Source organism: Arctopsyche grandis, unplaced genomic scaffold (assembly GCF_051622035.1).
Source record: "Arctopsyche grandis isolate Sample6627 unplaced genomic scaffold, ASM5162203v2 HiC_scaffold_40, whole genome shotgun sequence".
NCBI classification, from domain to species: Eukaryota; Metazoa; Arthropoda; class Insecta; order Trichoptera; family Hydropsychidae; genus Arctopsyche; species Arctopsyche grandis.
In genome coordinates, this window is record NW_027518445.1 from 739704 (window position 1) to 754274 (window position 14571).

At 38.4% G+C, this 14571-nt stretch overlaps 1 protein-coding gene across 1 annotated transcript; it reads right to left on the reverse strand.

Annotated features, from left to right (window-relative positions):
• Positions 1–7477: 7477 nt before the first annotated feature.
• On the reverse strand, positions 7478–13060 carry LOC143921907 (uncharacterized). The gene is made up of 2 exons (XM_077445226.1): positions 9146–13060; positions 7478–9043 (listed from the first exon to the last, which is right to left on the reverse strand). Exons 1-2 carry the CDS (start codon positions 13058–13060, stop codon positions 8744–8746), a joined length of 4215 nt encoding a protein of 1404 aa, XP_077301352.1. The 3' UTR covers positions 7478–8743.
• Positions 13061–14571: the final 1511 nt, after the last annotated feature.

A 14571-nucleotide genomic window follows, 5' to 3' on the forward strand; every position in this document is an offset into this window, starting at 1 on the left:
GATGGTTAGGTTCAGATGGGTGAGGTTTTGTAGGATAAGAACTTTTTGTGGATATTTTGGCAATGTCGACTTCTCTGACTTCGGTGATGGTAAGGTTAGGTTGGGTTAGGTATTGTGAGGTAAGCACGTTTTGAGGATTATTTATCAATATCCAATTCTTTGATTTCGGTGATGGTTAGGTTCAGATGGGTGAGGTTCTGTAGGATAAGAACTTTTTGTGGATATTTTGGCAATGTCGAATTCTTTGATTTCGGTGATGGTTAGGTTCAGATGGGTGAAATTTGGTAGGATAAAAACTTTTTGTGGATATTTTGGCAATGTCGAATTCTCTGACTTCGGTGATGGTTAGGTTAGGTTGGGTTAGGTATTGTGAGGTAAGCACGTTTTGTGGATATTTTGTCAAGCCTAATTCTTTGATTTCGGTGATGGTTAGGTTCAGATGGGTGAGGTTTGGTAGGATAAGAACTTTTTGTGGATATTTTGGCATTGTCGAATTCTCTGACTTCGGTGATGGTTAGGTTAGGTTGGGTTAGGTATAGTGAGGTAAGCACGTTTTGTGGATATTTTGGCAATGTCCAATTCTTTGATTTCGGTGATGGTTAGGTTCAGATGGGTGAAATTTGGTAGGATAAAAACTTTTTGTGGATATTTTGGCAATGTCGAATTCTCTGACTTCGGTGATGGTTAGGTTAGGTTGGTTTAGGTATTGTGAAGTAAGCACGTTTTGTGGATATTTTCGCAATGTCCAATTCTTTGATTTCGGTGATGGTTAGGTTCAGATGGGTGAGGTTCTGTAGGATAAGAACTTTTTGTGGATATTTTGGCAATGTCGAATTCTCTGACTTCGGTGATGGTTAGGTTAGGTTGGGTTAGGTAATGTGAGGTAAGCACGTTTTGTGGATATTTTGTCAAGCCTAATTCTTTGATTTCGGTGATGGTTAGGTTCAGATGGGTGAGGTTTGGTGGGGTATGAACTTTTTGTGGATATTTTGGCAATGTTGAATTCTCTGACTTCAGTGATGGTTAGGTTAAGTTGGGTTAGGTATTGTGAGGTAAGCACGTTTTGTGGATATTTTATCATTGTCCAATTCTTTGATTTCGGTAATGGTTAGGTTCAGATAAGTGAGGTTGGGTAGGATAAGAACTCTTTGTGGATATTTTGGCAATGTCGAATTCTCTGACTTCGGTGATGATTAGGTTAGGTTGGTTTAGGTATTGTGAGGTAAGCACGTTTTGTGGATATTTTCGCAATGTCCAATTCTTTGATTTCGGTGATGGTTAGGTTCAGATGGGTGAGGTTCTGTAGGATAAGAACTTTTTGTGGATATTTTGGCAATGTCGAATTCTCTGACTTCGGTGATGGTTAGGTTAGGTTGGGTTAGGTAATGTGAGGTAAGCACGTTTTGTGGATATTTTGTCAAGCCTAATTCTTTGATTTCGGTGATGGTTAGGTTCAGATGGGTGAGGTTTGGTGGGGTATGAACTTTTTGTGGATATTTTGGCAATGTTGAATTCTCTGACTTCAGTGATGGTTAGGTTAAGTTGGGTTAGGTATTGTGAGGTAAGCACGTTTTGTGGATATTTTATCATTGTCCAATTCTTTGATTTCGGTAATGGTTAGGTTCAGATAAGTGAGGTTTGGTAGGATAAGAACTCTTTGTGGATATTTTGGCAATGTCGAATTCTCTGACTTCCGTGATGATTAGGTTAGGTTGGTTTAGGTATTGTGAGGTAAGCACGTTTTGTGGATATTTTCGCAATGTCCATTTCTTCGATTTCGGTGATGGTTAGGTTCAGATGAGCGAGGTTTGGTGGGGTATGAACTTTTTGTGGATATTTTGGCAATGTTGAATTCTCTGACTTCGGTGATGGTTAGGTTAGGTTAGGTTTGGTATTGTGAGGAAAGCACGTTTTGTGGATAATTTGGCAATGTCGAATTCTTTGATTTCGGTGAAGGTTAGGTTCATATGGGTGAGGTTTGGTAGTATAAGAACTTTTTGTGGATATTTTGGCAATGTCAAATTCTCTGACTTCGGTGATGGTTAGCTTAGGTTGGGTTAGGTATTGTGAGGTAAGCACGTTTTGTGAATATTTTCGCTATGTCCAATTCGTTGATTTCGGTGATGGTTAGGTTCAGATGGGTGAGGTTTGGTAGGATAAGAACTTTTTGTGGATATTTTGGCAATGTCGAATTCTCTGACTTCGGTGATGGTTAGGTTAGGTTGGGTTAGGTATTGTGAGGTAAACACGTTTTGTGGATTATTTATCAATATCCAATTCTTTGATTTCGGTGATGGTTAGGTTCAGATGGGTGAGGTTTTGTAGGATAAGAACTTTTTGTGGATATTTTGGCAATGTCGAATTCTCTGACTTCGGTGATGGTTAGGTTAGGTTGGGTTAGGTATTGTGAGGTAAGCACGTTTTGTGGATATTTTGTCAAGCCTAATTCTTTGATTTCGGTGATGGTTAGGTTCAGATGGGTGAGGTTTGGTAGGATAAGAACTTTTTGTGGATATTTTGGCATTGTCGAATTCTCTGACTTCGGTGATGGTAAGGTTAGGTTGGCTTAGGTATTGTGAGGTAAGCACGTTTTGTGGATATTTTGTCAAGCCTAATTCTTTGATTTCGGTGATGGTTAGGTTTAGATGGGTGAGGTTTGGTAGGATAAGAACTTTTTGTGGATATTTTGGCATTGTCGAATTCTCTGACTTCGGTGATGGTTAGGTTAGGTTGGGTTAGGTATTGTGAGGTAAGCACGTTTTGTGGATATTTTGTCAAGCCTAATTCTTTGATTTCGGTGATGGTTAGGTTCAGATGGGTGAGGTTTGGTAGGATAAGAACTTTTTGTGGATATTTTGGCAATGTCGAATTCTCTGACTTCGGTGATGGTAAGGTTAGGTTGGGTTAGGTATTGTGAGGTAAGCACGTTTTGAGAATTATTTATCAATATCCAATTCTTTGATTTCGGTGATGGTTAGGTTCAGATGGGTGAGGTTTTGTAGGATAAGAACTTTTTGTGGATATTTTGGCAATGTCGACTTCTCTGACTTCGGTGATGGTAAGGTTAGGTTGGGTTAGGTATTGTGAGGTAAGCACGTTTTGAGGATTATTTATCAATATCCAATTCTTTGATTTCGGTGATGGTTAGGTTCAGATGGGTGAGGTTCTGTAGGATAAGAACTTTTTGTGGATATTTTGGCAATGTCGAATTCTCTGACTTCGGTGATTGTTAGGTTAGGTTGGATAAGGTATAGTGAGGTAAGCACGTTTTGTGGATATTTTGGCAATGTCCAATTCTTTGATTTCCGTGATGGTTAGGTTCAGATGGGTGAAATTTGGTAGGATAAAAACTTTTTGTGGATATTTCGGCAATGTCGAATTCTCTGACTTCGGTGATGGTTAGGTTAGGTTGGGTTAGGTATTGTGAGGTAAGCACGTTTTGTGGATATTTTGTCAAGCCTAATTCTTTGATTTCGGTGATGGTTAGGTTCAGATGGGTGAGGTTTGGTAGGATAAGAACTTTTTGTGGATATTTTGGCATTGTCGAATTCTCTGACTTCGGTGATGGTTAGGTTAGGTTGGGTTAGGTATAGTGAGGTAAGCACGTTTTGTGGATATTTTGGCAATGTCCAATTCTTTGATTTCGGTGATGGTTAGGTTCAGATGGGTGAAATTTGGTAGGATAAAAACTTTTTGTGGATATTTTGGCAATGTCGAATTCTCTGACTTTGGTGATGGTTAGGTTAGGTTGGTTTAGGTATTGTGAAGTAAGCACGTTTTGTGGATATTTTCGCAATGTCCAATTCTTTGATTTCGGTGATGGTTAGGTTCAGATGGGTGAGGTTCTGTAGGATAAGAACTTTTTGTGGATATTTTGGCAATGTCGAATTCTCTGACTTCGGTGATGGTTAGGTTAGGTTGGGTTAGGTAATGTGAGGTAAGCACGTTTTGTGGATATTTTGTCAAGCCTAATTCTTTGATTTCGGTGATGGTTAGGTTCAGATGGGTGAGGTTTGGTGGGGTATGAACTTTTTGTGGATATTTTGGCAATGTTGAATTCTCTGACTTCAGTGATGGTTAGGTTAAGTTGGGTTAGGTATTGTGAGGTGAGCACGTTTTGTGGATATTTTATCATTGTCCAATTCTTTGATTTCGGTAATGGTTAGGTTCAGATAAGTGAGGTTTGGTAGGATAAGAACTCTTTGTGGATATTTTGGCAATGTCGAATTCTCTGACTTCGGTGATGATTAGGTTAGGTTGGTTTAGGTATTGTGAGGTAAGCACGTTTTGTGGATATTTTCGCAATGTCCAATTCTTTGATTTCGGTGATGGTTAGGTTCAGATGGGTGAGGTTCTGTAGGATAAGAACTTTTTGTGGATATTTTGGCAATGTCGAATTCTCTGACTTCGGTGATGGTTAGGTTAGGTTGGGTTAGGTAATGTGAGGTAAGCACGTTTTGTGGATATTTTGTCAAGCCTAATTCTTTGATTTCGGTGATGGTTAGGTTCAGATGGGTGAGGTTTGGTGGGGTATGAACTTTTTGTGGATATTTTGGCAATGTTGAATTCTCTGACTTCAGTGATGGTTAGGTTAAGTTGGGTTAGGTATTGTGAGGTAAGCACGTTTTGTGGATATTTTATCATTGTCCAATTCTTTGATTTCGGTAATGGTTAGGTTCAGATAAGTGAGGTTTGGTAGGATAAGAACTCTTTGTGGATATTTTGGCAATGTCGAATTCTCTGACTTCCGTGATGATGAGGTTAGGTTGGTTTAGGTATTGTGAGGTAAGCACGTTTTGTGGATATTTTCGCAATGTCCATTTCTTCGATTTCGGTGATGGTTAGGTTCAGATGAGCGAGGTTTGGTGGGGTATGAACTTTTTGTGGATATTTTGGCAATGTTGAATTCTCTGACTTCGGTGATGGTTAGGTTAGGTTAGGTTTGGTATTGTGAGGAAAGCACGTTTTGTGGATAATTTGGCAATGTCGAATTCTTTGATTTCGGTGAAGGTTAGGTTCATATGGGTGAGGTTTGGTAGTATAAGAACTTTTTGTGGATATTTTGGCAATGTCAAATTCTCTGACTTCGGTGATGTTTAGCTTAGGTTGGGTTAGGTATTGTGAGGTAAGCACGTTTTGTGGATATTTTCGCTATGTCCAATTCGTTGATTTCGGTGATGGTTAGGTTCAGATGGGTGAGGTTTGGTAGGATAAGAACTTTTTGTGGATATTTTGGCAATGTCGAATTCTCTGACTTCGGTGATGGTTAGGTTAGGTTGGGTTAGGTATTGTGAGGTAAACACGTTTTGTGGATTATTTATCAATATCCAATTCTTTGATTTCGGTGATGGTTAGGTTCAGATGGGTGAGGTTTTGTAGGATAAGAACTTTTTGTGGATATTTTGGCAATGTCGAATTCTCTGACTTCGGTGATGGTTAGGTTAGGTTGGGTTAGGTATTGTGAGGTAAGCACGTTTTGTGGATATTTTGTCAAGCCTAATTCTTTGATTTCGGTGATGGTTAGGTTCAGATGGGTGAGGTTTGGTAGGATAAGAACTTTTTGTGGATATTTTGGCATTGTCGAATTCTCTGACTTCGGTGATGGTAAGGTTAGGTTGGCTTAGGTATTGTGAGGTAAGCACGTTTTGTGGATATTTTGTCAAGCCTAATTCTTTGATTTCGGTGATGGTTAGGTTTAGATGGGTGAGGTTTGGTAGGATAAGAACTTTTTGTGGATATTTTGGCATTGTCGAATTCTCTGACTTCGGTGATGGTTAGGTTAGGTTGGGTTAGGTATTGTGAGGTAAGCACGTTTTGTGGATATTTTATCATTGTCCAATTCTTTGATTTCGGTAATGGTTAGGTTCAGATAAGTGAGGTTTGGTAGGATAAGAACTCTTTGTGGATATTTTGGCAATGTCGAATTCTCTGACTTCGGTGATGATTAGGTTAGGTTGGTTTAGGTATTGTGAGGTAAGCACGTTTTGTGGATATTTTCGCAATGTCCAATTCTTTGATTTCGGTGATGGTTAGGTTCAGATGGGTGAGGTTCTGTAGGATAAGAACTTTTTGTGGATATTTTGGCAATGTCGAATTCTCTGACTTCGGTGATGGTTAGGTTAGGTTGGGTTAGGTAATGTGAGGTAAGCACGTTTTGTGGATATTTTGTCAAGCCTAATTCTTTGATTTCGGTGATGGTTAGGTTCAGATGGGTGAGGTTTGGTGGGGTATGAACTTTTTGTGGATATTTTGGCAATGTTGAATTCTCTGACTTCAGTGATGGTTAGGTTAAGTTGGGTTAGGTATTGTGAGGTAAGCACGTTTTGTGGATATTTTATCATTGTCCAATTCTTTGATTTCGGTAATGGTTAGGTTCAGATAAGTGAGGTTTGGTAGGATAAGAACTCTTTGTGGATATTTTGGCAATGTCGAATTCTCTGACTTCCGTGATGATTAGGTTAGGTTGGTTTAGGTATTGTGAGGTAAGCACGTTTTGTGGATATTTTCGCAATGTCCATTTCTTCGATTTCGGTGATGGTTAGGTTCAGATGAGCGAGGTTTGGTGGGGTATGAACTTTTTGTGGATATTTTGGCAATGTTGAATTCTCTGACTTCGGTGATGGTTAGGTTAGGTTAGGTTTGGTATTGTGAGGAAAGCACGTTTTGTGGATAATTTGGCAATGTCGAATTCTTTGATTTTGGTGAAGGTTAGGTTCATATGGGTGAGGTTTGGTAGTATAAGAACTTTTTGTGGATATTTTGGCAATGTCAAATTCTCTGACTTCGGTGATGTTTAGCTTAGGTTGGGTTAGGTATTGTGAGGTAAGCACGTTTTGTGGATATTTTCGCTATGTCCAATTCGTTGATTTCGGTGATGGTTAGGTTCAGATGGGTGAGGTTTGGTAGGATAAGAACTTTTTGTGGATATTTTGGCAATGTCGAATTCTCTGACTTCGGTGATGGTTAGGTTAGGTTGGGTTAGGTATTGTGAGGTAAACACGTTTTGTGGATTATTTATCAATATCCAATTCTTTGATTTCGGTGATGGTTAGGTTCAGATGGGTGAGGTTTTGTAGGATAAGAACTTTTTGTGGATATTTTGGCAATGTCGAATTCTCTGACTTCGGTGATGGTTAGGTTAGGTTGGGTTAGGTATTGTGAGGTAAGCACGTTTTGTGGATATTTTGTCAAGCCTAATTCTTTGATTTCGGTGATGGTTAGGTTCAGATGGGTGAGGTTTGGTAGGATAAGAACTTTTTGTGGATATTTTGGCATTGTCGAATTCTCTGACTTCGGTGATGGTAAGGTTAGGTTGGCTTAGGTATTGTGAGGTAAGCACGTTTTGTGGATATTTTGTCAAGCCTAATTCTTTGATTTCGGTGATGGTTAGGTTTAGATGGGTGAGGTTTGGTAGGATAAGAACTTTTTGTGGATATTTTGGCATTGTCGAATTCTCTGACTTCGGTGATGGTTAGTGGAAAAGACTTCGATAATGGTTTGATGTAGTTTATTGAAATGTAAAATTTGCACGTGGTGGGCCAGCGGAGCGTACGGAACACAAGCTGTCCGTACGCCGTCTACTCGGTGACTCTGTCGACCGTCGCGTATTTCCGCTTGGGCCGACACTAATGCCAACTCGTCAATAATGCCAATCGACAATCAGTTAATAAGACTGTTTGCCACACGTCATTACAAAAGTCGGAACATAGTCCCACATAGGAAAACTGTTGAACAATACAGTTATTCTACAGAGTTACAGCATTACTGACGAGTCGTTTACAATAAATCATAGCTCTTAAAATAATTAAATAGAGGGTGAATAATGAAACCTTTGCCTCATCCAGTGTGAGGATAAAATCAATTTATTGGTTCAGTAATATTTCAACTTATAGGTATACCTCTGGTGAATGTTGTTTCTATTTACATTAAAATTTTTGAAATCTCCTTTGAAGCTGTGAATAAGCATTACAAGATAAGTTTACTTTAAAGAAGAGAGAGTGGACTGTATATGGTTTAAAACTTAAGCATTCCTCATCTTGATGTTAACTTAGACAATACAATGTTGACACTGTTACAGTTGTCAAGACAGATCAGCTATTACCGATCAACTAAACTTGATTAGTGAGTGTAATGCTCCTAAGTTAACTTGATTTCATCAACAAGTAGCACAAACATTGCTAAATTAAAAGTAAATTGGAAAGTCATTCATTCATTCCTACAAGCAGGAAATGAAGGCGAACTATGATTATAGATGTCTCTACGTTAAACATCGAAATGTTCAGTATTATAATATTTACTTATTCTATGATTCACATAAATACTATAAACAGTAAGAGTTAACTTATGTTTTCATAACAAGAAACATAAGACCTGCGGATGACTCCCGGCAGGTTATAATTAAGTAGACATGAAATAATTTAAGATGCTCCATTAAGTGTGGCTTGGAGACTAACATTAACAAATCATGAATCTAATTTTAACTGTCAAATTTGAACAGTTTATTTTAAACTCGGATATAATCCTTCCGAGTGATGACATGAGACAAGTCTTATATTATAAAGACAAAATGATTAGATTAAATTCGGAGATATATACTGCCGAATGTTAAAATGAAAATAGCTTAAATTATACACACAACACAATTAAAGTGAATTACGGAGTACTACTATTAACATTGAATGATTTAAACTCATGATTACATCTAATAAGTAATATGAGTTGGGGGTAGTGTCTTCGGGTTAAACTAAGCTACCGAAGTTGACGGAATTGAAGCTGCTGTTTCTCCTCCCTCTTGCTGATCTTCCTTCCTGTCAAGTGGTCCTTGTGGTAGAATCGGCAATGGCGCCACTAGATGACTGGACCGACGAAACTCTCCGCTGGCAGTAAAGACGTCGACGACTCGAACTCTGCCATCTGGTCCGGGATACAATTTAGTGACTCGACCCAAGACCCATCGGGTTGGCAGCATGTGTTCCTCCTTTAACAGGACCATTTGACCCACACTCAGATTGTTGCTCGAGTCCTTCTTCCATTTGTGTCGTAACTGCAAAGAATGTAAATATTCCGCCGACCAACGTTTCCAAAATGCTGCTGTGGTCAATTGTATCTGAAGCAGATTGGCATGGACATTAGTGTTATATTTAACCTCCATTGGAAGAGCGAGTAAGGATCTGCCAATTAAGAAATGTCCAGGTGTGAGGGGTAAAAGGTCTAGTGGATCCGAAGACAAGGGACTAAGAGGACGGGAATTCATGCAAGCTTCTATTTGAGTCAATACCGTACAAAATGATTCGAAATTTAAGGTGGTGGCCTTTAACACCTTGTTTAAATGAATCTTCATGGATTTAACCGCTGCTTCCCACAGCCCTCCCATGTGAGGCGCCCTTGGCGGGTTAAACTTCCAACGAATCCCTTCGGAGGCTACATACCGTAGTAGCTTCTCCTCATGAGGACGTTCGTAAATTAATTTTACTAAATTAACGAGTTCACGACTTGCACCGACAAAATTAGTAGCATTGTCGGAATATATCGTATTGGGCCTGCCACGTCTGGCTACGAATCTTCTTAAACAATTTAAGAAATTTGAACTCGTTAAGTCTCCGACAAGTTCCAAGTGAACTGCCTTACTGGAAAAACACACAAAGACACAAACGTAACCCTTAATTATCTTAGAATTCTTATTGCAACCACTCTTCACAGGAAAAGGTCCTGCGAAATCTATCCCCACATGACTGAAAGGAAAATTCGCAGTGGTACGTTCAAGCGGGAGTAATCCCATTAATCTATTGTGTGACAGTGGTTTATTTCTGAAACAAATGACACATGAACGCACCACTCCTTTGACAGTATTATGTCCGGCCAATGGCCAATAGGTCTGCCGCAATAACGACAGTAAGGCTTGAGTACCCAAGTGAATATATTTCAAGTGCGCATCTCGGACAATCATGTGTGTAAGTTTATGCTTATTTGACAAGATAATGGGTGACGTTGATAGAGTTGTTCCCAGAGGAAGTCTACTTCCAACACAAATTAAATTCTCGTGGAATAGAGGGGACAATTTAGCTAATTTACTGCTACTGGGAATTGGATGTCCCTTGCTCAGCAAACGATATTCCAATGGAAATGATTCCATTTGCGATAACCTTATCAAATTATTTAAAGCATCTTTTAATTCTAAAGCGGACGGTTCGTTATTTTCTTTAACGTTTAATTGTTTATTCCTTAGTGGCCGACGAACATATGATAAAACTCGAAGGAGTCTTGGAAGATGAGAATATTTATCTATCCAATTATTTTCCCTCACAAGGGTAGCGTTAGTGACTACCCTTCTCTCTGGAAGATCTATTGTGATCTCAGGAGGTCTTCGAGGCCATCGTGATTCGTCTAATTTCAACCAACTAGGGCCGTCCCACCATAACGAATTATGATTTAATTCTGATGGTTGAGTCCCTCGAGAAATTAAATCTGCTGGATTGTCTGTAGAGGAGACATGGTACCACTCAATGGGTTGAGATATTGATTGGATTTCGGCCACTCGATTGGCAACGAAGGTGGTCCATTTACATGACTCTCCTCTAATCCAATGCAATGCGACGGTTGAATCCGTCCAATAATATTTTTCATTAATATGAATTGTTAATTGGTCTATTGTTGACTTCATTAACTTTGATAATAACATAGCGGAGCACAGCTCTAAACGCGGAATAGTTACAAAACTGAGCGGAGCGACTCTCGAACGAGAACACACAAGATGACATTTGGAATTTCCCAATTGATCAGTACATTTTACATAAATACAAGCACCATAAGCTTTCTCGGATGCGTCACAAAATCCGTGTGCCTGTATATTAATGGCATTATTTAGTATTATCAATCTAGGAATTTTATAAAGTTTCATGACTGTATTGGATAATTGGCAATCTTTCCATTTTTTGAAGATTGTCTGAGGAATGAATTCATCCCAACCAATGGTTTGTTGCCAGACAGATTGCATTAATATCTTATAATTAATTAACAATGGAGATAATAGTCCTAATGGGTCGAAGATCTGACTAATTACTGATAAAAAGTTTCTTTTTGTTATATTTTCAGTCTCGACTTCGGTTTGAACCTTAAATACAAAAACGTCTTCCCGCGGTTTCCAAAATAAACCTAAAGTTTTGTGTGATTCGTTAGAGAAGTTAAAATCTGAACAATCGTCAGCTTTAACATCCGTGATTATATCGGAGTTGTTCGATGTCCATTTGCTTAAGGGCATACCGGCTGATAATAATATGGTTTCCAGTTGAACCTTTAATAATTTACCAGCTTCAATAGTATTAGTTCCCGTGAGCAAATCATCAACATAAAAATCACGTTCGATCACTTTACTAGCGATGGGATATTTGTTTCTATTCTCCTCTGCTAACTGATTTAGACATCTAGTAGCTAAAAATGGGGCTGAAGCAGTTCCGAATGTTACTGTATTAAGCTTGTAATGCTTGAATTTACTCTGGGGATCTGTTCGCCAAATGATTCGTTGTACATTTTTATTTTTCTCTGCTATTTGAATCTGTCGGTACATCTGCTTAATATCCGCAGTAATCACGTATTTATGGAGTCGAAAGTTGAGTAGTAAACTTAACAAATCTGATTGGACACTAGGTCCCACCATCAAAATATTATTTAGTGAGATATTAGACGTTGTCTTTGCGGACGCATCAAAAACTACACGATATTTAGTGGTAAGGCTAGACTCCTTAACCACGACGTGATGAGGTAAATAACAATGAACCTCATGTGCCTCCGGAGGTTCACACTCTGACATATGTCCTAAATTTATGTACTCTTCTAAAACTTTATTGTATTCCATTTTTAAATTATTATTGGCTAAAAAACGTCTTTCCAAAGTTTTGTGTCTTTTCTCCGCAATGTGCAATGAACTTCCTAATACTACCGGGGAATTTTTATATGGTAAAGCTACACAAAATCTACCGTTTTTATCTCGTGATGTGTGTGCTTGGAAATGTTCCTCACATCTTTTCTCCTCAAGAGATTGATGTTTTACCATAGGAACCTGGTCGATCATCCAAAAGTTTTGAATGTGACTGTCTAATTGACTTAAGCCTATGTGGCTCTTCCCTGGAGCATTATTTACTTCGGGATATGGACCAACTATTGTCCATCCGAATTCGGTATCCTTTAAGATAGGCATACCTTTTCCTAACTGGATGGTTCCTGCTTTCATAGCATGAACGCAAATCTCGGCGCCGAGCAAGAAATCGATTGGCGTCGGTTTATTCCAAAGGGGATCTGATAACTTGATTCCCGCTGGTATTGAAATTAACTGTTGATCCAGTTTCACAGTTGGAATTTCGCCAGTAATTTCTGGTAATACCAAACACAACACTTTGGTTGAGTAATTAGTGGTTGAAGACCTTATGGTCACCTTGGTGATGTGACGAATGCTACTTTCTTGATTAGCGATACCTACAATTTTTTGAGAGATTTTCTCTAACTTGAAGTTATTCTTCTTAGCGAAAGATGTGGTAACATAGTTGACTTGTGAGCCGGAATCTAATAATGTGCGACCCTTAACGACCGTTCCATTGGACGTTATAATGTCTACTTGTACCGTCGGTAAAATTATCTCCCTTTGAGAGAAATGAGTAGAATGAGCATTAATTGACTTCCTTCCCGTATTATTGGAACTAAATGTATCGTCCTGATGCAACAAAGTGTGATGGTTTTGTTTGCACCTTAAGCAATTATAGTTAGACTTGCAATTTGTTATCTTATGCGATGAATTTAAACATTTAAAACACATGTTATTAGATTTAACGAATTCATTTCTTTCCATACTGGATTTTGCTTTGAATTTATCACATTTGCCTATGAAATGATTATTTCGACAGAATGCGCATGCGTTTACCTTACTTGATGGGTTTTTGTTCGCGACATGAGTTCTCATGATTCTTTGACGACTATGAGGGAATTCCTTCACCGTAGTTACAGATGCAGTAGATTGTAATACATTACATCTATTCTGCAAGAATGTCTCTAAACTTTCATATGGTGGCATTTCTCTGCTAACCAGCGATATTTCCCAGTCTCTTACTAAACTAAATGGTAATTTCCTTAGAACTAAACATGTTACCCATGGATCTAAAATTTCTCTCGCGTAACCCAATGATTCAATGTTTTTAATACACACCGTTACCTTATTTAATAGATCTCTCAATTCGATATGTGATTCCTTTGTGATTAATTTTAAGTCACAAAGTGAGTTGATCCTAGTTTTAAGATTAAGTCTTGGTAAATTGTATTGCTTGTCTAAAATACTCCACGTTATTTCATAATTGTCTGAGCTAATATCTAACCCTGATACAGCTGCTAAAGCGGGACCGAGTAATGATTGATGCAAATATAGTAATTTCGTGACATTCGAATATTCCGTTTTGTTTCCTATTATATTCTTAAAAGCTTGTTGAAACGATTTCCATTCAGATGGATCTCCCTGAAATGTGGGAATGGTTAACGTCGGTAACTTATCTCTAGCAAATTTAATTGTTGCTTGCTCTACCTTTAGTTTACTATCTTGAAAGGATTGGCAATCTAATGCTGCTTTAAGATTTTTAACTGTTATTGTAATTGCATCGTACTCTTCGTCTATTTTGGCCGCTTTCGGTATGTCTGTAAGGTTATCTAAATATTCGTAATGGAGTTTTCGGACATAATCGTATGCTTCTTTAATGGTTTGATACTGTCCTTCATCTAATTCGGAGGATTTATCTATTTTTCCTTTTAGTCTTTGTACCGCGCCTGAATACCTTAATTCTATTGACGTCATTATGACTTCTACTTTATTTTCCTTCGCTAATATTTCTATCGATTGAGTCTGACTTCGAGTCTGATGTATTCTAGAGCTTGACCTGTCTCTAATAGGTTCTACGTCCCTAGTTGGATTTCGACCTTTATGCGACTTGGAAGTCGAAGCTTCTATTTCCTCGTTTTCAGCACTTGACATTTGTTTCAGAAAGTTGCACTATTTCGTCTCATAAATACAGTTGTTCTCTACTATAGCTGTCAATTGAACTATTCGTAGAGATAAGGTAATAATATTCAATGATTAACCGTGAATCTTAATATTCTACTTTAACTATTATCACCAGAATCTATCCAACATATTTTGGAAGAAATTACAACCCTAAATTGGTGGGTGCTTGATTTAAACCACTTTGGGGCTACAAGTCTTGTGATTTATTTTAAATCACCACTGTTTCATCACACATTATGAAACAAAGAGATCTACCGATGTATGAATATGCCGGTATGTACTTGATTTAATCCACTTTGGGGCTACAAGTGTAATTCCACATTTATCGTGGAAGGGGGGGGGGGGGGAGGGTGTTTCTACACACATTAAGAAACAAAGATCTACCGATATGAATATACCGGTATGTACTTGGTTTAAGCCACTTTGGGGCTACAAGTATAATTCCCCACGTGCTTTGCTAATTTTACACTACATCTGATTTTACACTTTTAATACGAAATTCGATGCGACCGATGAAACATTCCTTCGTAGCGCGA